The sequence below is a fragment of the Chiloscyllium plagiosum genome, unplaced genomic scaffold (assembly GCF_037043375.1).
Source record: "Chiloscyllium plagiosum isolate Xiang-an unplaced genomic scaffold, Cpla_swu_hap1 HiC_scaffold_12, whole genome shotgun sequence".
Classification (NCBI taxonomy): Eukaryota; Metazoa; Chordata; class Chondrichthyes; order Orectolobiformes; family Hemiscylliidae; genus Chiloscyllium; species Chiloscyllium plagiosum.
Genome location: NW_028270150.1, coordinates 28254596 through 28282494, shown reverse-complemented (window position 1 = coordinate 28282494; position 27899 = coordinate 28254596). Strand labels below are relative to the sequence as shown.

The 27899-nt window shown below is 42.9% G+C and overlaps 1 protein-coding gene across 1 annotated transcript in view; it reads right to left on the bottom strand.

The window, feature by feature from the left end:
* LOC122555360 (chloride intracellular channel protein 4) overlaps positions 1-26853 on the bottom strand; it is a 67648-nt gene extending 40795 nt beyond the window's left edge. Inside the window, exon 1 of the mRNA XM_043701288.2 lies at positions 26676-26853. Coding sequence (XP_043557223.2) covers positions 26676-26786 — 111 coding nt within the window. The 5' untranslated portion in view covers positions 26787-26853. The remainder of the gene's footprint in view (positions 1-26675) is intronic.
* Between the last annotated feature and the right edge of the window lie 1046 nt (positions 26854-27899).

Genomic DNA, 27899 nt, shown 5'->3' with positions numbered 1-27899 from the left:
GGGATTTTAACATGCAGGTAGACTGGGAGAATCAGGATGGTATTGGGCCTCAAGAAAGAGACTTTGTGGAGTGCCTCAGAGATGGATTCTTAGAGCAGCTGGTGCTGGAGCTGACCAGGGAGAAGGCAATTCTGGATCTGGTATTGTGTAACGAACCAGAATTGGTCAGAGACCTCGAAATGAAGGAGCCATTGGGAAGTAGTGACCATAATACAATAAGCTTCAATCTGCAATTTGAGAGGGAGAGGGTACAGTCGGAAGTGACAGTACTTCTGTTGAATAAAGGGAACTATGCAGCTATGAGGGAGGAGCTGGCCAAAGTTCAATGGTGCAATACCTTAGCAGGGATGACTGTGGAGGAACAATGGCGGATATTTCTGTATATAATGCAGAAGTTGCAGGATCAGTTCATTCCTAAAAGGAAGAAAGATCCCAGGAGGAGGTATGGGCGGCCGTGGCTGACGAGGGAAGTAAAGAAACATATAAAGTTAAAAGAGAAAAAGTATAACATAGCTAAGATATGTGGGAAAACTGAGGACTGGGAAGCTTTTAAAGAGCAACAGAGGAGTACTAAGAAGGAAATACGCAGAGGAAAAATGAGGTACGAAGGTAAACTGGTCAAGAATATTAAGGAGGATAGTAAAAGCTTTTTTAGGTATGTGCAAGGCAAAAAAATGGTTAGGACAAAAATTGGACCCTTGAAGACAGAAACAGGGGAATATATTACTAGGAACAAAGAAATGGCAGAGGAATTAAATGCGTACCTCAGATCTGTGTTCACTGGGGAAGACACAAGCAATCTCCTTGAGGTAACAGTGGCTGAAGGACCTGAACTTAAGGGAATTTATATTTGCCAGAATTTGGTGTTGGAGAGACTGTTAGGTCTGAAGGTTGATAAGTCTCCGGGGCCTGATGGTCTGCATCCCAGGGTACTGAAGGAGGTGGCTCGGGAAATCGTGGATGAGTTGGTGATTATTTTCCAGAGTTCAATAGATTCGGGGTCGGTTCCTGAGGATTGGAGGGTGGCTAATGTTATACCACTTTTTAAGAAAGGTGGGCGAGAGAAAGCAGGAAATTATAGACCAGTTAGTCTGATCTCAGTGGTGGGAAAGATGCTGGAGTCTATTATAAAGGATGAAATTACTGCACATCTGGATAGTAGTAACAGGATAGGACAGAGTCAGCATGGATTTATGAAGGGGAAATCATGCTTGACTAATCTTCTTGAATTTTTTGAGGATGTAACTATGAAGTTGGACGAGGGAAATCCAGTAGATGTAGTGTACCTGGACTTTCAGCAAGCTTTTGATAAAGTCCCACACAGGAGGTTAGTGAGTAAAATTAGGGCGCATGGTATTGGGGGCAAAGTACTAGATTGGATTGAAAATTGGTTGGCTAATAGGAAACAAAGGGTAGTGATAAACGGCTCCATTTCGGAATGGCAGGCAGTAACCAGTGGGGTACCGCAGGGATCCGTGCTGGGACCGCAGCTTTTTACAATATATGTTAATGATATAGAAGATGGTATCAGCAATAACATTAGCAAATTTGCTGATGATACAAAGCTGGGTGGCAGGGTGAAATGTGATGAGGATGTTAGGAGATTACAGGGTGACCTGGACAAGTTAGGTGAGTGGGCAGATGCATGGCAGATGCAGTTTAATGTGGATAAATGTATGGTTATCCACTTTGGTAGCAAGAACAGGAAGGCAGACTACTACCTCAATGGAATCAATTTATGTAAAGGGGCCCACTATGTAGTGGGCGGCATGGTGGCACAGTGGTTAGCACTGCTGCCTCACAGCGCCGGAGACCCGGGTGCAATTCCCACCTCAAGCGACTGTCTGTGTGGAGTTTGCATGTTCTCCCCGTATCTGCGTGGGTTTCCTCCGGGTGCTCCGGTTTCCTCCCACAGTCCAAAGATGTGCAGGTCAGGTGAATTGGCCATGCTAAATTGCCCGTAGTGTTAGGTAAGGGGTAAATGTAGGGGTATGGGTGGGTTGTTACTCGGCAAGTCGGTGTGGACTTGTTGGGCCGAAGGGCCTGTTTCCACACTGTAATCTAATCTAATCTAGTACAGAGAGATCTGGGTGTTCTTGTACACCAGTCAATGAAGGCAAGCATGCAGGTACAGCAGGTAGTGAAGAAGGCTAATAGCATGCTGGCCTTCATAACAAGAGGAATTGAGTATAGAAGCAAAGAGGTGTTTCTGCAGCTGTACAGGGCCCTGGTGAGACCACACCTGGAGTACTGTGTGCAGTTCTGGTCTCCAAATTTGAGAAAAGACATTCTGGCTATTGAGAGAGTGCAGCGTAGGTTCACGAGGTCAATTCCTGGAATGGCAGGATTACCTTACACTGAAAGACTGAAGCGACTGGGCTTGTATACCCTTGAGTTTCGAAGATTGAGAGGGATTTGATTGAGACGTATAAGATTATGAAAGGATTGGACACTCTGGCAGTAGGAAACATATTTCCACTGATGGGTGAATGCTGAACCAGAGGACACAGCTTAAAAATAGGGGGTAGACCATTTAGGACAGAGCTCAGGAGAAACTTCTTCACCCAGAGAGTGGTGGCTGTGTGGAATGCTCTGCCCCAGAGGGCAGTGGAGGCCCACTCTCTGGATTCATTTAAGAAAGAGTTGGATAGAGCTCTCAAAGATAGTGGAATCAAGGGTTATGGAGATAAGGCAGGAACAGGATACTGATTAGGAATGATCAGCCATGATTATATTGAATGGCAGTGCAGGCTCGAAGGGCTGAATGGCCTACTCCTGCACCTATTGTCTATTGTCTATTGTCATTTAACCTATACATGCCCCTCATGATTTTGTAAGACTTTATAATGTCACCCCTTAGCCTCTGACACTTGAGGGAAAACAGACCCAGTCTGTTCAACCTCTCCCTTTGGCTCAAATCCTCCAATCCTGGCAACATCCTTGTAAATCTTTTCTGAACCCTTTCAAGTTTCATAGCATCTTTTCAATAGGAAGGAGACCAGAATTGCACACAATATGGTTGTTTAATGTTCACTTTTAAGGTTAAAGATTAATTTGTTATTATTTTCTTTAAATAGTGGAATTTGGGAGTTCTCTGTCAATCACATTTTAACAGCTTTCAAGGCAAGGTGAGGTCTTCTGGGCGATTAGATTAACTAGCAGAGGGGGTTCACCGCTGTGTCGGTAACAGTTCATTGCATGATAGTAATAAATACAACCAATTTTGATTTGGCATCACAACTATGATCTCGGGGAACTAGCATATCTCCCCCTGCAGATTGTGTAACACAAGTCTGCGTGGGTTTCCTCCGGGTGCTCCGGTTTCCTCCCACAGTCCAAAGATGTGCAGGTCAGGGAAATTGGCCATGCTAAATTGCCCATAGTGTTAGGTGCATTAGTCAGAGGGAAATGGGTCTGGGTGGGTTAATCTTCGGAGGGTCGGTGTAGACTGGCTGGGCCGAAGGGCCTGTTTCCACACTGTCAGGAATCTAATCTAATAAAAGGTGGAATAGGTGTAGCCAATATAATACGACCATTTACCCTTCAAATCATTATCCTATTGTAACACTATCCTCACCCATTACAGGCTGCTGCCTGCAGCTGTGGGTCACTTTACCCTGCAACAGAGAGTGAAATGTTTCAATGAGTCAACAAGGTTCCTCATGGTAGACTGGTTAGCAAGGTTAGATCACAGAATGCAGGTAGAACTAGGCAATTGGACACTGAACTGGCTCAAAGGTAGAAAACAGAGGGGAGTGGTGGAGGGTTGCTTTTCAGACTGGAGGCCTGTGACCAGTGGTGTACTACAAGGATCAGTCCTGGGCCCACTGCTTTTCATTACTTCTATAAATGCTTTGGATGTGAACATAGGAGATATGGTTAGTAAGTTTGCAACTGACACCAAAATTGGATTCAGAGGAGCCGGTGTTGGACTGGGGTGGACAAAGTTAAAAATCACATAACACCAGATTACAGTCCAATAAGTTTATTTAGAGGCACTAGCTTTCAGGTGGTTGTGATGTAGGATCATCAGATACAGAATTTATAGCAAAAGATTACAGTGTCATGCAGCTGAAATGACATATTGAACAAATCTAGACAAAGTCTTTCATCCTTCAGAATGGGTTTGCTAGTTTCGGTTCTTTAATATGTAAATCCCAGAACTTTTAAGTCACATTCTCGAGATAACTTAAGGTTTTATAACAAAAGGTGCCATCTCAGCTCAGACAATGCATTAAAGGTGTGAGGTTAAAGTCTGTCTGTAACGCAATCTTGAGTCAAACTGATTCTATTTCTAAAATGGAATTTACAAAATACTACATGGATTGCCTGCCTAGGTTATGCATTTTTGAGCAAAAGAGAATGTACCTGCAAATATAATTCTGCAAATACAAATTCACCCCATAAATATATATGTTTGTGTGTGTGCAGGAGACAGAGATAAAGTGAGTGTGTGTATGTGAGTGTGTGCATATGAATGTGAGTGCTTGTGAGAGATTGTGTGCTTGCATGTGTGCAAGCTTGATAAAGTGTGTGTGAGTGTGATGGGGTATAGGCCTGAGAGAGGATGCCTGTATGGGTGTGAGCACGGGGGGTGTATGTGTATGCATATGAGAGCGAGTTTATGTGTGAGAGAGGGTCTGTGCCAGTGTGTGAGTATGTAAGACTCTGTGTGTGTGTGTGTGCGTGTGTGCATTTGTGCATGCACGCATTTGTGTGTGTGTGTGTGTGAGAGAGAGTATTGTGCAGTGGAGTCACCTGTAGTGTGACATGAACCCAAGGTTCCGGTCGAGACCATCCTCATGGGTACCGAACTTGGCAATCAGTCTCTGCTCGGCCACTCTGCATTGTTGTGTATCCTGAAGTCCGCCTTGGAGGATGGTCACCTGAAGATCTGAGGTGGAATGTTCCTGATCGCTGAAGTGTTCCTGACTGAGCAGGAACACTCCTGTCTGGCAAGTGTCATTCATCTGTTGTCTTAGCATCTGCTTGGTCTCACCAATGTACCTTGCCTCGGGGCAACCTTGCCTGCAGTGTATGAGATAGACAAACATTGGCTGAGTCACATGAGTACCTGCTGCATACATGGTTGGTGGGTATCCCCATGTGTAATGGTGGTATCCATGTCGACACTCTGACACGTCTTACAGTGGTTGCCATGACCAGGTTGCACGGTGTTGTGGTCGATGTTGTCCTGAAGGCTGGGCAGTTTACTGCGAACAATGATCTGTTTAAGGTTAGCCAGTTGTTTAAAGGTGAGAAGTAGAGGCGTAGGGAAGGTCTTGTCGATGTGCTTACCCTCATCGATAATGTGTTGCAGGCTGCAAAGACCATGGCGTAGGTTCTCTGCTCCCAGGAAGTACTGGGCAATGAAGGGTACCCTATCGGTTGCGACCTGTGTCTGTCTCTTGAGGAGGTCATTACAATTTCTCGCTGTGGAACATTAGAACTGGCGATCGATGAGTTGAGCATCATACCCAGTTCTTATGAGGTCTTCCTTGAGCACCTTCAAATGTCCGTCACGTTCCTTCTCATCTGAACAGATCCTGTGTATGCGTAGGGCGTGTTCATAGGGGATGCCTGTTTTAATATGTTTAGGGTGGAAGCTGGAGAAATGTAGCATCGTGAGGTTATCCATGGGTTTGTGGTGCAATGAGGTACTGAGGTATCAATCCCTGATGGAAATGCAAGTGTCCAAAAATGAGACAGATACTAAAGAGTAGCTCATGGTGAGTTTGATGGTGATATCGTTGATATCACTGTGTAGTTGTTTCAGTGACTCCTCACCATGGGTCCAGAGGAAGAAAATGTTGAAGAAAATGTATACTATTGGTTGGCGGTCCTGCGCAGAAAAGAAGTCTTGTTAGAACCTGTACATGAAAATGTTGGCATATTGGGGTGCAAATTTAGTCAGGCAGCATCCAAGGAGCAGGAGAATCAACGTTTCGGGCATGAGCCCTTCTTCAGGAAACGTCGATTCTCCTGTTCCTTGGATGCTGCCTGACCTGCTGCGCTTTTCCAGCAACTCATTTTCAGCTCTGATCTCCAGCATCTGCAGTCCTCACTTTCTCCTCCGTGCAAATTTAGTCCCCATGGCTGTTCCGTGTGTCTGGTTGAAGAACTGGTTGTCAAAGGTGAAAACATTGTGGTCAAGAATGAAGCAGATGAATTGTAGGATTGTGCTCGGAGATTAGCAGTTGTTGGTGTTAAGTACTGAGGCTGTTGCCGCGATGCCATCATCGTGGGCAATGCTAGTGTAGAGTGCTGATATGTCCATTGTACAAAGAACAAAGAAAATTTACAGCTCAGGAACAGTTCGACCCTCCAAGCCTGAGCCAATCCAAATTCATTGTCTAAACCTATCGAGCAATTCCTAAGGATCTGTATCCCTCTGCACCCCACCTACTCATGCATCTGTACAGATGCACCTTAAATGAATCTACCATGCCTGCCTCGACTACCTCCGCTGGCAACACGTTCCAGGCACCTACCACCCTCTGTGTAAAGCACTTTCCGTGTGTATCCCCCTTAAACTTTTCACCTCTCACCTTGAAAGCATGGCCTCTTGTTATTGAATCCTTCACCCTGGGAAAAAGCTTATCTCTATTCACCCTGTCTATACCCTTCATGATTTTGTACACCTCAACCAGGTTCCCCCCTCAATCCCCTTTTTTTTAATGAAAACAATCCTAACCTACTCAACCTCTCTTCATAGCTAGCAACGTCCATACCAGCAGCATCCTTGCAAACCTTCTCTGCACCCTTCCCAAAGCGTCCACATCGTTTTGGTAATGTGGTGACCAGAACTGTACGCAGTATTCTAACTGCAGTCGAACCAAAGTTTTGTGCAATTTTAGTATGACTTGCCAGCTCTTATACTCAATACCCCGTCCGATAAAGGCAAGCATACCATATATATGTCTCCTTGACCACTCTATCCACCTGTGCAGCCGCCTTCACTCCCAGATGCACCTGAACTCCCAGATCTCTCTGCTCATCAATTTTTCCCAAAGGCTCTTCCATTTACAGTATAGTTCGCTCTAGAATTAGACCTTCCAAAATGATTCACCTCAAATTTGCCTGGATAGTGACGAGGAATGTTCCCGGTTCGACTGATCCGTGGGTGCTGAGTTTCTGTAAGAAATCTGTAGTGTTGCAACAGAAGCTGGTGCTCCCCTGTACAATATGTTTCAAGATGCCTTCAACAGAACCAAAGAGGTTCTCACACATAGGGTCCCAATGCGTGATATGATGGGATGTCCTGGTGTGTTGGCTTTGTGTATCGTTGGAAGGCAGTAGAAGTCCCCTACACAAGAAGCATGTGGGATGAGAGTACCGAGTGAACTCTGAAGGACTGGATCCAAAGTGTTGATCAATGTGTTTAGTCCAGTTTCTTCCCATTCTAAAAGCTGAAAGACCTAGTCTAGGTTTGTTCAATATATCATTTCAGCTGCATGACACGATAATATTTTGCTATAAATTCTGTGTCCTATGATCCTGCTTCACAACCACCTGATGAAGGAGCAGTGCGTTAAAAGCTAGTACATCCACATAAACCTGTTGGACTATAACCTGGTGTTGTGTGATTTTTAACTTTGACCAAAATTGGAGATATAGTGAACAGCGAAGAAGGTTACCTCAGAGTACAATGGGATCTTGATCAGATGGGCCAATGGGCTGAGAAGTGGCGGATGGAGTTTAATTTAGATAAATGCAAGGTGCTGCATTTTGGAAAAGCAAATCTGAGCAGGACTTATACACTTAATGGTATGGGCCTGGGGAGTGTTGCTGAACAAAGAGACCTTGGAGTGCAGGTTCATAGCTCCTTGAAAATGGAGTCACAGGTTGGTAGGATAGTGAAGAAGACTTTTAATATGTTTTCCTTTATTGGTCAGAGCATTGATTACAGGAGTTGGGAGGTCATGTTACAGCTGTACAGGACATTGGTTAGGCCATTTTTGAAATATTGTGTGCAATTCTGGCCTCCCTACTACCCGAAGGATGTTGTGAAACTTGAAAGGGGTCAGACAATATTTACAAGGATGTTGCCACGGTTGGAGGGTTTGAGCTATAGGAAGAGGCTGAATAGGCTGGGGCTGTTTTCCCTGGAGCGTCAGAGGCTGAGGGATGACTTCACAGAGGTTTACAAAATCATGAGGAGCATGGGTATGGTAAATAGACAAGGTCTTTTCCCTGGGATGGGGGAGTCCAGCAGCAGATGGCATAGACTTAAGTTGAGAGGAGAAAGATATAAAAGGGACCTAAGGGGCAACGTTTTTCACACAGAGAATGGTACAATAAGGTGCCACAGGAAGTGTTGGAGGCTGGTACAATTACAACATTTCAAAGGCATTTTTGGGTAGGTATATGAATAGGAAGGGTTTAGAGGGATAGGGGCCAAGTGCTGACAAATGGAATTAGATTAATTTAAGATATCTGGTCAGCATGGGCAAGTTGGACTGAAGGGTCTGTTTCCATTCTGTACATCTCTATGACTCTATGAGTGTAGTGTAATTTGTTTGGATGATGTACCTGTCATGGTTAAAAAGCTGCGCAAGCATTAAGATGTGGGTGTGAGGCTTGCCGGTGCCTACATGATCTAAGGGTAAGGTACAGGCTCTGATGTCATTCGCAGATAATAAAGATTGTTGATAGGTAAGTAAAGGGACAGTGAGGAATCAAAAACTGTGTGGAATTAATGGTTCAGATATAAAAATTGGAAGTTTGAAGATGCACTCAATTACCTTGACCATGCACGTAAGGCCATTAAGCTTCTGATGACGCTATGTCCAGGTCCTTGGGGCTACACTGCTGACAATAACTGCCACAGCTATTAGCTCCCATTGGCTTTATAGTGTCTGTCTGGATGGTCTTTCAATCCTTGTGGATATAGTACCTTTCTCCAACAGTCAGCCTGTGTTGAGCTGCAGAATGTTGGAGCATGTTCCTTGCCTTGCTGTGATGTTTTTGTGCCTTCCTCAGATCAAACTCACTTTCAAGATGATGTCCTGATTCTATTCCAACAAAAATGCACCTATATCCAGTAATTTCTGTTTTTGTTTCTAATTTACAGCATTGACAGTTCTTCAGTTTTTTTTACATGAAGGATTTGTTAATTATTGAACATGGCAGGATTGATCAGAAACATGGATTATTCCTGAAGTCCTATTTGGGTCTGGTAACTGACAAGCAGGAGAAAGTGAGGTCTGCAGATGCTGGAGATCAGAGCTGAAAATGTGTTGCTGGAAAAGCCCAGCAGGTCAGGCAGCATCCAGGGAACAGGAGAATCGATGTTTCGGGCATAAGCCCTTCTTCTTCTTCCTGAAGAAGGGCTTATGCCCGAAACGTCGATTCTCCTGTTCCCTGGATGCTGCCTGACTTGCTGCGTTTTTCCAGCAACACATTTTCAGCTCTAATTGACAAGCAGCATGTTGCCTCAGCGCTGACTTTTGTCAATTGAACTTGAGAAGTAGAGATAGTTTGTCATTCTTCAAGCCTTAAAGACATGGGGTTATGGTAAACATTGACATAAAAAACATGATCTATAATTGCTACCATTAACAGTTCAATTTTCAGAAAGGAAATGCTGACATAAAAGTCATATTAACATAAACAGATAAGTTCAAAAAGCAAGTGAGCATGATCATGGAGATGGAGGGGATTGAATACTTAAGGATGTGGCAGACACCTTGTTTAGATCAATCAAGTGAGGATAGGATTGTTGAATAAACAATTTTAACTAGGAAAATAATAATTTGCACTGACAGAGCATGATAACTAGTGGCAGCAAAAGACACATTTTGATAAATAATAATAATCAATTAGGTCTGAATAGGCAGGGCACTTTTCTCTTGGAAAGAGAATGGCTAATTGAGATCTTTAGAAATGTAGTTATGTTACAGTTGTGAGGTTCAGAAGACTATATCGCATATGTACCTTGCCTTTTAGTGTGTTCACCTTTAAGGACTCCTACTATGTGTATGAAATGTTGAAATATGCTGTCAATGCTAAGAACTGTGTTCAATCACTGCTCATCTGAGCAGGGGCTGCAAAATCATTAGGTTTCAGATCTCCAGCATTCTTACAAAGATATTTGATTTCCCTAAAACATGGAGGAACTAAAGGGGTTCTTACAAGGATATAATGATGTGGATTGCATAACAAGCCACAGCAAATGGATTGTCACAACCATGTAATTCAGGGCCTACCCTTACACTGGAGCCTGTTAATATATTCTTGTGCATCATTCAAAAACAGAGAACAATAAAGGGAGATTTTCCCAGAAGCTTACAAAAAAAAGTGACGATGGAAAGGGCTGGTAGAGTGATGCAAGGGCAAGAGGTTAAATTTTAAATACAAAATTGGAGGATGACAGATTAATTTTGTGGGGAACTCCCTCCACAGTGCACTCTAGCCCAAGGTTAGTGCGGATACACGATAGTGCTTAGAAAATACTGTCAGAATGGGATCAGGAGAAAAGGCACATTTAAATAAAGCCTGTGCACTGTGTTGTACCTTCACCACTCATCCAGTACACAGAAACAACAACATTTCCTACAATGCATATATTTTAAAATGTTTATTCTTGGAGTGTGGGCTTCACTGGCAAAGTGAGCATTTACTGCCTATAGCTAATTGCCCTCAGAGGTGCCTTCTCAAGTGAGGAGCTTGTTAGGCCGCTTTGGAATAGACAGGCAGGAAGCTGGAAGAACACAGCAAGCCAGGCATCATCAGGAGGTGAGAAGTCAACTTTTTGGGTGTAACCCTTCTTCAGGACTGGGGGTCGGTGTAAGGGGAGCTGCAGATAAAGGGGGTGGCGAGGGCAGGGTGGTGAAGTGGAAATAGGTGAAGATAGGTAGAGGGTAGAATCTAGTTGGTCAATGGGAGGAATGAATCTGGTTGGTGGCAGGGAGGAGTGGAAGGGAGGGGGAGGAGCTGGAAAGGGACTTGGCGGAAGATGAAGTGCTGTACCTTCAATTTGTGGTGTGGTTCATTGTGGCAATGGAGGAGGCCAAGCATGGTCATATCGGAAAGGGAGTGGGAAGGGTAATTAAAATGGACAGCGACTGGGAGGTCCAGTCAGCCCCTGTGGGCCTGGCTGAGATGCTCGGCAAACCGTTCCCTAAGTTTACGCTTGGTTTCCCGGATGTAGAGAAGACCATATTGGGAACGCCTGATGCAGTAAACTAGGTTGGAACAAAAAATGAGGACCGCAGATGCTAGAGATCAGAGTCAAGAGTGTGGTGCTGGAAAAGCATAGCAGGTCAGGCAGCATTCAAGAAGCAGAAGGATCAGCATTTCGGGCAAAAGCCCTTCATCAGAACCGAGGCTTGTGGGTCAGGGCTGAGAGATAAATCGGATGGCGGGGTAGGTAGCTGAGTGTGCGAAAGGTAGATAAAGGTGGGGGTTATGGTGATAAGGTCAGAGGTGAGGGTGGAGCAGATAGGTGGAAAGGAAGATGGATAGGTAGGACAGTTCAAGAGGGTGGTGTTGAGTTGGAAGATTGGATCTGGGATAAGGTGGGGCGAGGGGAAATGAGGAAACTGGTGAAATCCACATTGATTCTATGTAGTTGGAGGGTCCCAAGGTGGAAGATGAGGCATTCTTCCTCCAGGCGTCAGGTGGTTAAGGTTTGTCAATGGAGGACAACCAGCACCTGCATGTCCTTGGTGGAGTGGGAGGGGGAGTTGAATTGTTCGGCCACTGGGCAATGGGATTGTTTCATGAATGTATCCCAGAGATGTTCTCTGATGTGTTCTGCAAGTAGGCGTCCTGACTCCCCACTGTAGAGGTGACCACATTGGAAGAAACGGATACAGTAAATGACATGTGTAGAAGTGCAGGTGAAACTCTGATGGATGTGCAAGGCTCTTTTGGGACCTTGGACGGAGGTGAGAGGGGAGTTGTGGGCGCAGGTTTTGCAATTCCTGTGGTGGCAGGCGAAGATGCCGGGAGGGGAGGGTGGGTTGGTGGAGGGCATGGATCTGACAAGAGAGTCACGGAGGGAATGGTCTTTATGGAATATAGATAGGGGTGGGGAGGGAAATATATTTCTGGTGGTGGGGTTTGTAGGTGGAGATAATGGCAGAGGATGATGCGATGTGTACAGAGGTTGGTGGGGTGGAAAGTGAGGACCGGTTGGGGGGAGGGGGGGTTCTGTCCTTGTTGTGGTTGGAGGGGTGGGGGTGTGAGGATGGAGGTGTGGGACATGGATGAGATGCACTGGAGGGCATCTGGTGTGCTCTGCGGTGGAACTAGTCCTCCTGGGAGCAGATGCTATGGAGGCAGAGAAATTGAGAATAAGGGATAGCATTTTTACAGGATGCAGGAGGGAGGAGGTGTAATCCAGATAGTGGGTTGTAGGAGATGTCTGTATTGAGTCGGTCACCATTGATGGAAATGGAGAGGTCCAGGAAGGGAAAAGAGGTATCCGAGATGGTCCAGGTGAACTTAAGGTCAGGGTGGAATGTGTTGGTGAAGTTGATGAAGTTGATGGAAGAGAGACAGGTGAAACTCTGTCTCACCTGGAAGGACTGTTTGGGGTCCTGGATAGAGGTGAGTGGGGTGGTGTACCATCATATTTTGCTTTGGAAGGCAGTTAAGAATCAAATAGTACTGAAGCCATATGTTGACCAGACTGTGCAAGGACAACAACAGGCCAGAACAGAAACAGAGTATGACAGTATAGGCACTGTGGCTACAAAAGCAATGTAGATGCTAGGAATCCTGCAGCGAGTAACTCACCACCTGACTCTCCAAAGCCTATTCACCATCTTCAAGGCACAGGTCAGATATGTGATGGAATACTCCCCACTTGACTGGATGAGTGTAGCTCCAATGACACTCAACAAGCTTGACACCATCCAGGATAAAGCAGCCCACTTAACTGGCACAACATCCACAAGCATCCACTCCCTCCACTGCTGACGCTCTGTCACAGCAGTGTGTGCTAATTATAAAATGCACTGCTGAAATTCACCAAGCCTCCTTCAGCAGTACCTTCCAAACCCACAACCACAACCATCTATAAGGACCCAGGCAGCAGATACATGGGATTACCATCGCCTGCAAGTTCCCCTCCAAACTACACACCATCCTGATATCAAAATATATCGCTATTCCTTCAGAGTCACTGGGTCAAAATCCTGAAATTCTTTCCTTTATGGGGTATTAAGCAAATGGACAACAGCGGTTCAAGAAGGCTGTTCATAATCATCTTCTCAAGGACAACTAGAGATGGGCAATAAATCCTGGTCCAACCAGCAATGCCCATACGCCATGAGTGAATAAAAGCAAATGTTCTGTTCCATAAGAAACGTTAATAAACCAGTTGGAAATTTACAACAAACCAATAACTTCACAGTCACTTTTACTGATACCACTTTTTTTTTAAAAATGACCTAAATATTTCTTGCTGCCAAGGTGGTACTCAATCTTGTATTCTCTTGATTATTAGTCTAGGCCTCTGGACTATTTCTGATCAGTTTATTCCACCTGAAAATATCTTTGTTCGACTTAGCTTAATTAATTAAATGGATTTTATTGAGTAAAATCAGCTTTTGGAACCAATAGAAGAAGTCTAAGATACCTGATGTTAACCATCAGCAACCGAAAGTTTGCACACATAGACAACAGAATCATTTTTAATTGGTGTAAAAGTTGTTATTGCATTGTTAGAGACACTGCTCAATTTTTAGTTCCAATTATTTCAAATTTTTATAACGCCCAATTGACATTAACCTACGCATTCTGTCCATGTTATTAAAAGCCTTCTGGGACTAAATCATAAAAACTATCTTCTTGATCTGAAGCAATCAATACTGATAGGGCAGTTTCAACTTATATTTTATTGCTTTTTGCTTAATTCTCAATTTACATGATAGGTATCAAATATGAGCTGTAACAAAATCAATGTAATCCATGTCTGTGATGTTATAACGTGTTGTAATCATAATCACTATTATAAAAATGTAATCAGAATCTACCAGATTACACTGCAGGATTATACATCATTGCTATTGCTAGCCAGGATTGCACATGATGTATTAGGATGGTTAATGTTGTTGTTCTATCTTTAATGCTATTATCAGTGCCAGCACAGTCACTGAAAACAAAATGTTTTGAATGATCTGATTCTAACATGTGGATTGAAGACAAACAGTTCATTTCAGTTTTATTAGCTATACCATCTCACTCTTTTATGCCCACACTAAGATCAAAACTAATTCCAGAAAAATCCTCGATCAGCGACATTATCTCAAGCATTGCACAATGAGGCTTTTGCTCCTGAATGCAGAGGATAATTATTATATCTATATTCAATGCTCTTTGTGTTGCAAATACAGAAATAATTGGTCATGGAAAGTTGCAACCTTGCAATGGATGAACGGGCTTTTGAATAATTCATTTACCTGTTTAATATGCATGAAATCCACTCTGCTCAGTACCGTACATAAAGGAAGCATTGTGTCTCACCAGCTTTAAGATATATGTCCACCAAGATTACCACATGGTAAAGTCCCAATCTAGGCCTATCAGGTGCAGATGCAGCCATGCTTCTGCTCAAAAGTGCTGTGATATTAATGAAGGTAAAACAGAACTTCTTATGCGCATCCTCAGCAGTGATGGCAGAATGGCAATGGCAAAGGTATAGAAATAGATTGTGCATGTGCCATGTGACACAAAGGGACTTACCATACAATCCTAGATTCCCTACAGCAGGCCATTTGACCTATCGAATTCACACTGACACTCCACAAAGCATCCCATCAGACCACCACTCCTACCCACCCCCTTCAACCTTATCCCTGTAATCCTGCATTTGCTGTGGCTAATCCACCTATCCTGCACACCTTTGGAATTGTGGGTACTTGTGCATGAAACACAGAAAGCTAGCACAGAGGTGCAGCAGACAATCAGGAAGGCTAATGGAATGTTGGCCTTTATTTTCAAGGGGGTTGAAGGCTTACTGCAAAGGTACAAGGTGTTGTTGAGACCACATCCAGAGTACTGTGAACGGTTTTGGTGCCATTATTTAAAAAAAGATACCATTTCATTGGAGGCAGTTCAGAGATGTTTCACTGGGTTGATCCCTGGCATGGAGGGATTGTTATTTTGAGCAAAGGCTAAACAGGTTGGGACTCCACTCACTGGAGTTTAGAAGAATGAGAGGCGATCTAATTGAAACATATAGGGTTAGATTAGATTATAGCTAGATTAGATTAGATTAGATTAGATTACTTACAGTGTGGAAACAGGCCCTTCGGCCCAACAAGTCCACACCAACCCGCCGAAGCGTAACCCACCCAGACCCATTCTCCTACATTTACCCCTTCACCTAACACTACGGGCAATTTAGCATGGCCAATTCACCTAACCTGCACATTTTTGGTTTGTGGGAGGAAACCGGAGCACCCGGAGGAAACCCACGCAGACACGCGGAGAACGTGCAAACTCCACACAGTCAGTCACCTGAGGCGGGAATTGAACCCAGGTCTCTGGTGCTGTGAGGCAGCAGTGCTAACCACTGTGCCACCGTGCCACCCTCAGATTAGATTCCCTACAATGTGGAAACAGGCCCTTCGGCCCAACAAGTCCACACTGACCCTCCAAAAAGAAACTCACCCAGTCCCATTTCCCTCTGGCTAATGCACCTAACACTATGGACAATTTAGCGTGGCCAATTCACCTGACCAGTTCTTAAGGGTATTGACAGGATAAATGCTGAGAGGAAGTTTCCTCTCATGGGAGAGTCTCAGACCAGAGACCAAAGTTTCAGAATAAAGAGGTGCCAATTGAAGATTACAATGAGGAGGTATTTTCTCCCTGACAGTTGTGAGTCTTTACAACATCTTGTCACAGAGAGCTATGCAGGCAGAGTTCTTGCATAAATTTCAGGCTGACAGCGATAGATTATTGATCAGTATTGGAATCAAGGGTCTTGGGGATAAGGTAGGAAAGTGGACATGAGGAATGTTGGACCAGCCATGATCTTATTGAATGGCAGAGCAGTCTCAAGGGATGGAGTGGCCTACTCCTGCTCCTAGTTCTTATGATCTTATCCCTATCTTGTAATGATGTTTAGTGCACAGATGAAATTAAAGGAATACTGATGATGGAAGGGGAAGGTAAGTGTAATTAGAAGAAAGGCAGTGATTGAAATCTCCTGCTTCATTGAAATCCTCAAAAAACTTTTGTCCAGATTTAAACATGTGGATGAAATCATGTGAGGTCATAAAAAGCCTAAATGCACAGATTTGCATAAAAATACACTGGAAAGCAAATAGAGCCACAACATATTGTTTCCATTATGTGAGGGCACCTTGAGCCTGAATTAATCCAGTGTGGATTAGGATATCCATCCTTCTCACTTAAACGGAAGAGTCTTGCTGAGTAAACAATATGAAGGTTACTGTATTGCTGCAACTATTACAGAGTACATAAACACAGCCTGCATTACTGTAGAGACTGTTAGGAGCATACATGTCCCAAGTCTGTCTCCTGTGACCTCCTTCTTTACTCTGCCCAAGATAATATCACAGTGGATGGTGTGAACTGCACATAATCAAACATTAACCTTAATTAAAAAACAATTATCTCTGCATTGAAAAAAATACTCTGAATATTTTGAAAAATAATGGGATCACAATATCCTTGGAGTCCCTCTTTATTTTGTTAGCTTTTTGAAAAGAAAGATGCAGAAATACTGCAAAGGTGTTATTCAAAATAATCCTCATATTCAAGTGAGGAACAAAAACAAGAAATAAATGGAAGCATTAAGGAAGTATGCAATAAAGACTTACCCAAGGACAAGAATTTCGCTTCTGCAGTTTCACTCTTTCATTAAGGTTATGAGGCTGGATTTAATGCACCACTCATTGCAGCAGGAATCTTGATGGTGAGGCCCACTTAATCATGGAAGAGGGCATATGTCAGGCTCCCAGTGGTGAGAGAAACTTCCCAGATTAAGCTGGAGGGGACAAGCAGATTCTTGGCCCCATGAGGCCACCATAATCTGAAATCAATTGTATCTCTGCTTCTACCAAGTAAGCACGGGATTCAAGAAATTCCAGTCCAAGACTGGTAGCTATAGAATAACTAACTACAACCTTGGTAAATCGTAATGTCATGAAGAGAGGCAGAAAGATACTAGGGATAAATTATGCAGATAAAAGCATGACAAGACTGTCACAAAAAACCCTGCCAGGCTGAGCCGATTTTGCTCCTGTGAAACATTTCTAAATCTCACAAAAATAATTACAAAATAAATATCTGAAATTAAGATTACAATGAAGAGCCATAATTCAGACATAAATTAATGTCAACTCCATCATAACTTGTGGGGCGTGAAGCTAAATTCGATTTTCAAACCAGATAGCAAGATTGTCAGAAAATACTATTTCAATTAAATTCAATTAAATTCATTGAAAAAATCCACTATATTGTGCAAATCCACTATATTAAACTTTATAACAAATCTCTGATCCTACAGGTCACACCCTATATGGATAAGCATATCAATAAGAAAGAACAAAAAAAAAGACTTTAAATATTAATTACAATGCTTAAAATAAACCCAGTGGCATTATCCTTCAACAAATTGTCACTAGATAAATATCCAAAGTAGATTTCCTTATAATAAAGGAATGACTGGGTCATAGAGTCATAGAGATATACAGCACGGAAACAGATCCTTCGGTCCATCTCGTCCATGCCGACAAAGTATCCCAGATTAATCTAGTCCCATTTTCCAGCATTTGGCCCATATACCTCTAAACCCTTCCTGTTCATATACCCATCCAGATGTCTTTTAAATCTTGTACTCTACCACTTACTCTGGCAGCTCATTCCATACCCACACCATCCTGTGCATGAAAAAGGTACTCCTCAGGTCCCTTTTAAATGTTTCCCCTTTCACTTTAAACCTATGGCCTCTAGTTTTGAACTCCACCACCCTGGGGAAAAGTCCTTGTTTATTTACCCTTCCATGCCCCTCATGATTTTATAAGCCTCTATAAGGTCACCTCTCAGCCTCCAACACTCCAGGGAAAACAGCCTATTCAGCCTCTCCCTATAGCTCAAATCCTCCAACCCTGGCAAAATCTTGTAAATCTTTTCTGAACCCTTTCAAGTTTCACAACATCCTTTCCATAGGAGGGAGACCAGAATTCCAAAATGCAGTATTCCAAAAACAGCCGAACTAATGTCCTGCACAGCAACATGACCTCCCAACTTCTATACTCAATGCACTGAACAATAAAGGAAAGCATACCAAACACCTTCTTCACTATCCTATCTACGTACAACTCCACTTTCAAGGAACTATGAATCTGCACTCCAAGGTCTCTTTGTTCAGTAACACTCTCCAAGATTTTATCATTAAGTGTATAAGTTCTGCCCTGACTTACCTTTCTAAAATGCATCACTTTGTATTTCTTGATGAAGGGCTTTTGCCTGAAAGGAGCAGGAAAATCGACCTCGGATGCTGCCTGACCTGCTGTGCTTTTCCAGCACCACTCTAATCTTGATTCTAATCTCCAGCATCTGCAGTACCCACTTCTGCCTTACCTCGTATTTATCTCAATTAAAAACCATCTGCCACTCCTTGGCCCATTGACCAACCGATCAAGATCTTGTTGTATTGTGAGGTAACTTTCACCGCTGTCAACTACACCTCCAATTTTGGTTAACCTGCAAATTTACTAACCAAACCTCCTACATTAACATCCAAATCATTTATGTAAGTGATGAAAAGCAGTGGACGCAGCACTGATTCTTGTGGCACACCACTGGTCACAGACCACCAGCCTGAAAAGCAACCTTCCACCACCACCCTCTGTCTTCTACCTTCAAATCTTTCATCTCTAAACATTTTGAGCATTAGTATGTACTTTATATGTTCCAGCATGGTCTGTTTGGAAAAATATGATGACAGTATCACAAAATTGTTATAACATAGAAAGAGATTATTCAGGCAGTTGTATCTGGGCTGGCTCTCTATAAGAAGCAATTTACTCATATCACTTGCCCATTTTCTCCCCTTGACTGTGCACATTCTTCCTTTTCAGATAATTATTTAATTCTCAGTTAATTGCTCCAATGAACCTGCCTCCATGATAGTCTTAGGCAGTTTAATCTGATCTTAACCTCATGTTGTATTATGAAGTTTCTCCTCATCTCTCCATTGTTTCTTTTTCCAATTACTTGAAATCTGTACCTTTTGTTCCGGCTTCTTTCATGAGTTAGAACAGCTTTTCTCAATGTACTCTGCCCAGATCCTGGATGAGTTTGATCCAATTTTCTCCAAGACTTCTCCTCTTGTAAGTGAATAGCCCTAACTTTTACAATCTAGCTACACAACACAGGTTTCTCAACCTTGGACTCATTTTCATGAATCTGCCCTCATCAAAAACCTCCAACAACTTCGTTAGACATAATTTGCTCCTCACAAACCCTTGCTGTCTTTCCTTCATTTATCTGCATTTGTCCAAGTAGCAATTCATTATGTTCTGAATGTTTCTAGAGGTTTCCCCACTAGTTAAGTGTTTCATTGCTGGGATCATCCTTAAATTCCTTTTTAAACAAATATTAGTGCCATTTGCATTTCTCAGGTACTCTTGTATCACCCTGAGTTGAAGGAATACCAGAACATTATGCTCACTGTCTCCACAATTTCCACTTTCACTTCCCTTGGTGTGCTTAGATGTATCTCATCCTGTCCTGGTACTTAATTAACTTTAAGCATAGACTGACTATCTAGTGCCTCCTCCTTATCAGTACTAAAAGTTTCAAGTGTTCAAACTACCTCCTCTTTCACCATAATCTGCATAGCATCCTCTTCCTTAGTAAAGCTAATCGCAAAATATTAACTTAATACCTGAGCCATGTCTCGATCTGTAAATCGTCATTTTGCACCTAAATAGCACTCTTCCTCTTTTCACTGCCATTTTTGCTACTTATTTACCTCAAGAAAACTTTTGTATCTTTTTTATGTTTGCTGCCAGTTTCTTTTCATACTCACTACTTGTTTCTGTTATTTGTTTTTCTATTTTCCCCTTGAATTTCTACATGCAGCTCAGTTCTCGGTTGACATTGGCATGAAATATTTTCTCTTCTTCAATTTAATTTGTATCTTTTTCAATCATATTACAGAAATAGTACATTTTATTTAACAACACTTATCAAAAAATTTTGAAACAGTTCTAAATTTTCTTATGCCTTCCTCTTTCCATTCTGTAACCAATAGACACCAGAGGACATTGATTGTTTATTGATGCAAATTTCCAAATTGCCAGGCACATTTTAATTTTGGATTGGTCAGTCACCAAGCTGTGCTGTCCTCTTTGCAAGGAACGGCTTACATTCTTACTGGGAGCATTTTAATTTCAGGACAAACTGCAGGCATTGCAATGAGGAATGCAAAAATAAAATTTAGATAATGACTGACAGCAACAAATTGAACATGTAGCAGGAATATACTGTGGTCCTTCATAGAATATGAAACAGCATACACATTCTGGGTGTTTAATGCAACTATGTACGTATGCTTTAACTATTATTTAATGTAACCGTGCACATAAACACGCGTACACTAATTCGGTGTTTGAAGTTGCAGCTGTGGTGCTATTCAAAGCACTCGCACCTCTGAGTCACAGGGTCTGGGTTCAAGTTCAATTCCAGGATTTGTGCACAGACATCAAAGCTGACTTTATTGCAGTGCTAAAGGAGTGCTGCACTGTCAAAGCTGCCAACCCCCTGAAGAGATTGTAAACTGACCTCCACTTGCCTGCTTTAGTCGATGTAAAAGATCCTATGACATCACTCCACAGAAAAGCAAATGAATTATTCTTGGGGTGTGGCGAATATTGATCCTCCAATCAACATCACAAAAATAGATTAGCTGGCCATTATGACATTGCTGTATGTGTGGTATTACGGTGTGAAAAATAGCTGCTGTGAAGCTCCTACAACAGTGACTCGTATTCAAAAGTACTTCATTGACTGTAACTTTGAGATAACTGGTAGTTATGAAAAACACAATATAAATACATCTTTTATTTTCTTTCTTTAATATAAAAGTATAATCTTTAACTGCATTTTAACGTAACTGTGCACAGACACACTAACTGGGTGTTTCGTGTAACTACCCACATACATTAACTGGGCATTTAATATTCTGGATTAGTGGTGCTGGAAGAGCACAGCAGTTCAGGCAGCATCCAAGGAGCAGCGAAATCGACGTTTTGGGCAAAAGCCCTTCATCAGGAGTAAAGGCAGAGAGCCTGAAGCGTGGAGAGATAAGCTAGAGGAGGGTGGGGGTGGGGAGAAAGTAGCATGACTATTCACACACATAACAACTGGGCGTTTAATTTAGCATTGCACAGACATTGAGCGTTTAATGTAACTGGGTGCACATATACTAATCGGGCGTTGCATGTAACTATCTACACACACGCTCACACATACAAAGACACGCACACACTTTCACACATACATGTACACGCGCACACGCACACAAAATAACTCTTTATATATCTGCGTACGTTCTAAGCTAACTGAGGTTTTAATCTAACTAACCAAGGCATTTTGTACATTTATTAGAAATAGGATATAGCTAGGAAAAAGGGTAAGTCCACTCATGAACAAGGAAGGGAATTTATGCATGGAACCAGAGGAACTGTTGAGGTCCTTAACGAGTATTTCACATTTATATTCACCAAGGAGAAGTTCATGGATGTTAATAAGTTTAGGGAGCGACATGTTCATATTCTAGGGTGTGTCGATATTAAGAAGGAAGCAGTGTTGGTTCTCTTCTAAAAAAAATTAAGGTAGATAATTCCCAAGGCTTGATTTGATCTATCCCAGGATACGGAAGAAGGCAAGGGAGGAGATTGCAGGGGCCTTGACAGAGATCTCTTGCATCCTCTTCAGCCATAGGTGAGGTCCCAGAAGACTGGAGAATAGCTAGTGTTTAAGAAGGCAACAAGGATAATCCAGAAAATTATAGACTGGTGAGCCTTATATCAGTGGAAATTATTAGAGAGAATTCTTAGAGACAGGATTTACTAGCATTTAGATAAGAATGGACTTATTCAGGATAGTCACCATGGCTTTGTGCAGGGGAGGTCATGCCTCACAAATCTGACTTTTTTGAGTGAAATAACTGCACAGAGGCTGGTATCCCATCATCAAGAGACCCTTTATTTACTTATGCACAGTTCACTGAACTGAGGAGATCCTAAATCTCCTAGTTATATTGGTCGGCTAGTTTTTTTCTGATTGGCCCCGTTTAACAACCTCAATCAAGGATCTCATAATCAACAAGATCTAGCTGGTTTCAATCACCACATTGAGGAAGTGATGAAGATGATTAATAAGGGTAGGGCAGTGGATATTTTCTATATGGACTTTATTAAAGCATTTGACAAGATCATTCTTGCTAAGGTGGTCCCGATGATTAAGTCTCTTGGGATTTACGGTGAGTTGGTTATGTGGATACAAAATTGACTTGGTCATAGAAGGTAGAGGACAGTTGTGAAGGCCATTTTTCTGACTGGAGGTCTGTGCTGACAAGAATTAGTGTTGGGACCTCTATTGTTTATTATATTATTAAATGATCTGGCTGAAAATGTAGGTGGTCTGATTAGCAAGTTTGCAGACAGCAAAAAGGTTGGTGAAACGGTGGATATGTAAGGAAGATTATCAAAGGATGCAGCAGGATCTAGATCAGTTGGAAAGTTGGACAGAGAAATGATAGCTGGCATTTAATCCACACAAATGTGAAGTGATGCATGTTGGGAGGTCAAATGCAAGACGAACATGTACAGTAAATAACAGGATCTTTAGGAACATTGATATATAATGGGATATTGGATGTAAGTCCATAGCTCGCTGAAAGTTGTAACATAAGTGGATAAGGTGGGAAAGAAGGTGTACAGCATGCTTGCCTTCATCAGTCAGGGCCATAAGAATAAAAGTTAGTAAGTTGTGTTGCAGCTGTGTATGTTATCTTGCAAAATGTCCAGATTACAGAGGAGGAAGTGCTGGAAACGGGTAAAGGTGGATAAATCCCCAGGACCTGATCAGGTGTACCCGAGAACTCAGTGGGAAGCTAGAGAAGTGATTGCTGGGCCTCTTGCTGAGATATTTGTATCATCGATAGTCACAGGTGAAGTGCCGGAAGACTGGAGGTTGGCAAACGTGGTGCCACTATTTAATAAGGGCGGTAAAGACAAGCCAGGGAACTATAGACCAGTGAGCCTGACCTCGGTGGTTGGCAAATTGTTGGAGGGAATCCTGAGGGACAGGATGTACATGTATTTGGAAAGGCAAGGACTGATTCAGGATAGCCAACATGGCTTTGTGCATGGGAAATCATGTCTCACAAACTTGATTTAATTTTTTGAAGAAGTAACAAAGAAGATTGATGAGGGCAAAGCAGTAGATGTGATCTATATGGACTTCAGTAAGGTGTTTGACAAGGTTCCCCATGGGAGACTGATTAGCAAGGTTGGATCTCATGGAATACGGGGAGAACTAGCCATTTGGATACAGAACTGGCTCAAAGGTAGAAGACAGAGGGTGGTGGTGGAGGGTTGTTTTTTAGACTGGGGGCCTGTGACCAGTGGAGTGCTGGGCCCTCTGCTTTTTGTCATTTACATAAATGATTTGGATGCGAGCATAAGAGGTGCAGTTAGTAAGTTTGCAGATGACACCAAAATTGGAGGTCTAGTGGACAGTGAAGAGGGTTACCTCAGATTACAACAGGATCTGGACCAGATGGGCCAATGGGCTGAGAAGTGGCAGATGGAGTTTAATTCAGATAAATGCGAGGTGCTGCATTTTGGGAAAGCAAATCTTAGCAGGACTTATACACTTAATGGTAAGGTCCTAGGGAGTGTTGCAAACAAAGAGACCTTGGAGTGCAGGTTCATAGCTCCTTGAAAGTGGAGTCGCAGGTAGATAGGATAGTGGGGAAACCTCTAGAAACAATGATTCAGAACATAATGTACATACACATTAACTAGATGGTTAATGTAACTGTGTGGTTACATACAATAACTGAACATCTAATTTAACTGTATACACCCTTACACTAAGGACACTAAGGACTGACGAAAATAGACTGGAAGCAGAGCCTAGCGGGGAAGACAGCAGAGCAAAAATGGCAGGAGTTTGTGGGTATAATTGAAGACACTGTACAGAGGTTCATCCCCAAGAAAATAAAGATTATCCATGGCTGACAAAGGAAGTCAGGAAATGTATTAAAGAAAAAGAGCACTGGGAAATCAGATGATTGGGAAGGCTACAAAAACAAACAAAGGATAACAAAGAGAGAAATAAGGAAGGAGAGGATCAAATATGAAAGTAGGCTAGCCAGTAATATTGAAAATGATAGTAAAAGTTTCTTTCAATGCATAAGAAACAAACGACAGGCAAAAGTAGACATTGGGCCACTTCAAACTGATGCTGGAAGCCTAGTGATGGGAGATAAGGAAATAGCAGGAGAACTTAATAAGTACTTTGCGTCAGTCTTCACAGTGGAAGACATGAGTAATATCCCAACAATTAAAGGAAGTCAGGGAGCTGAGTTGAGTATGGTTGCCATTACAAAAGAGAAAGTGCTAGAAAAGCTAAAAGGTCTTAAAATTGATAAATCTCCTGGCCCCAATGGGCTACATCTTAGAGTTCTGAGGGAGGTGGCTGAGGAAATAGCAGAGGCGTTGTTTGAGATCTTTCAAAAGTCACTGGAGTCAGGGAAAGTCCCGGATGATTGGAAGATCGCTGTTGTAACCCCCTTGTTCAAGAAAGGATCAAGACAAAAGATGGAAAATTATAGGCCAATTAGCCTAACCTCAGTTGTTGGTAAAATTCTAGAATCCATTATTAAGGATGAGGTTTCTAAATTCTTGGAAGAGCAGGGTCAGATTAGAACAAGTCAACATGGATTTAGTAAGGGGAGGTCGTGCCTGACAAACCTGTTGGAGTTCTTTGAAGAGGTGACAAGTATCTAGACTTCCAAAAGGCCTTTGATAAGGTGCCAAACGGGAGGCTGCTGAGCAAGGTGAGGGCCCATGGTGTTCGAGGTGAGCTACTGGTATGGATTGAGGATTGGCTGTCTGAGAGAAGGCAGAGAGTTGGGATAAAAGGTTATCTTTCGGAATGGCAGCCGATGACAAGCGGTGTCCGCAGGGTTCAGTGTTGGGGCCACAGCTGTTCACGTTATATATTAATGATCTGGATGAAGGGACTGGGGGCATTCTAGCAAAGTTTGCTGATGATACAAAGTTAGGTGGACAGGCAGGTAGTACTGAGGAAGTGGGGAGGCTGTAGAAGGATCTAGACAATTTGGGAGAGTGGTCCAGGAAATGGCTGATGGAATTCAATGTGAGCAAATGCGAGGTCTTGCACTTTGGAAAAAAAGAATACAAGCATGGACTACTTTCTAAACGGTGAGAATGCAATGTTGTCATTTAACTCAAGAGGGTTGGAATATAAAAGCACCGTTGTGCTACTGAGACTTTATAAAGCTCTGATTAAGCCCCATTTGGAGTACTGTGTCCAGTTTTGGTCCCACACCTCAGGAAGGACATACTGGCACTGGAGCATGTCCAGTGGAGATTCACACGATGATCCCTGGAATGGTAGGTCTAACATACGAGGAACGGCTGAGGATCCTGGGATTGTATTCATTGCAGTTTAGAAGATTAAGGGGAGATCTAATAGAAACTTACAAGATAATACATGGCTTGGAGAGGGTGGACGCTAGGAAATTGTTTCCGTTAGGCGAGGAGACTAGGACCCGTGGACACAGCCTTAGAATTAGAGGGGGTAAATTCAGAACAGAAATGCGGAGACATTTCTTCAGCCAGAGAGTGGTGGGCCTGTGGAATTCATTGCCACAGAGTGCAGTGGAGGCCGGGACGCTAAATGTCTTCAAGGCAGAGATTGATAAATTCTTGATGTCACAAGGAATTAAGGGCAAGGGGAGAATGCGGGTAAGTGGAGTTGAAATGCCCATCAGCCATGATTGAATGGCGGAGTGGACTGATGGGCCGAATGGCCTTACTTCCACTCCTATGTCTTATGGTCTTATGGATAGGTTTAGTCCAACTGTGAACACGCACGCACACACACCAACTGCAAGTTTAATGCAAGTGTTCACTAACTAGGTGCTTAATGCAACTATGTACAGACACCGCCCGGGTGCTTAACGTAACCGTATACAGTACACACTTGCACACATTAACGAGATTCTTAATGTAACTGTATAATAATTACGTATTAATGTGTGTATACACAGGTACAGCAAATGGCTGTTTGCTCTAACTGTGTAGACACTCACAAACTGCAGTGGTTATTTAATGCAACAGTGGACGTACACACTAACTCGGTCTTCGATGCCATTGAACTCGAGCACACACATACACTGCAATCAAATTGAGAAACACATTTTCCTTTCTGTACACAAAGCCTCAGGAGTAGTTACAAATCCCAGTTTTAAGCAGGAGAGAACCACCCCAGGTTCATATCAGGCTTTGCAATTCAGGGCAGGAAATATATCCTCATTTTCTTTGTGACAGTTAAGGGACAAACTAAATATTAGAGTCAAAATTTTTCAAAAAAAAAGTAACAAGTAATTAACTTTCTATGCATAGTAGAAGCTGGACTGATACCTTCACAAATAAGGAGACCGCATAATCCGGTTGTTCCAAAGTGTTGCGGTAGATAGTGAACACTCCAGCGTTGTTGTCCTGTTCCCTTTCGTCCTCTCCATCCTCCGCCATACAGTCCTGCCTTTTACCCACTTGCTCGCATTCCCTGTTTGCCGAGCAGTCCGGGGTAATCCACAGCTCTTCCCCCTCCTCACTCGCTGCTCTCTCCGCGTTTCCCACCTTCCCCGCCATCTGCCTGCACTGACCCGGTGAAAACCTCTTCAAGGAAGGATGGCTTAGCGTCTCTTAAGTACACTGCGCATGGCTTCTCAAATCCTTTCCTGTAGGTCTAAGATCAGGGACACAGGGATTAGAACAAGGAACAAGCCAGAGAGAGGAATTACAGACAGCCATGCAAGGCGAATGAGTTTCACCATTTATTTTTACAAAGTTATGAGGCTTACTGCGGTGATGTATTAAAACAATGGGCTGAAATTTAACAGAAACCAACAAAGTGTCAATTTTATGAGTTTCATGCAGGTTTCTTTCCATAACTAGTGGGCTTCTTCATGCCATTCTCCACACCTCAGCTGGTGACCTGTGCCCGCACCTCCCTGGTGTCCACACTTGCTGTCCTCCGCTCACCAATGACGAATGGACTCGCCACTGCCCAAACCTTCTGGGCCTCCCAATGCTGCCCAGCCTTTTTAAAACACAGCCATGCACCAGGTGAGTTGAAGCCTGGTGCTCTTCACAGCACGCATGGATGATAGGAGGAGGAAGAGAAACACTAATGAGGGGACATCAGTTTCACAGCAGACACTTCATTGCAACTATGTATTGCCATTTAAGAACCAAGCTACAAAGGTTACTCATCCTCAGTACCATCCCATCTTACAACTCAATCTAAAGGAGTTGTGCCTGACATAGCCTAACATTGTTCAATGTGGCAGCAGCACAATGAGGAAAGCAAGTGGTTGAAAATGAACATATTTATTCAGCAAAGTCAGAAACAAAGAGGAAAAAAAGGAGCAAAAGAAGCTGCATTCGCTTCTGGTGACAGACAGGGGCTGCCTGCCTTTCAAACAACAACAAATTTACATCTGTTTGGGATCATGGCACTTAGTTCACATCCTTTAAAACTGGCTGGCAATGTTTGGCTTGTTGTGCTTGGTACTGCACTGCCCAACCATACAAACGGTGCTGTTCTCCCATCTTAATGTCCTCATCCTCTTCCTTGGAAAA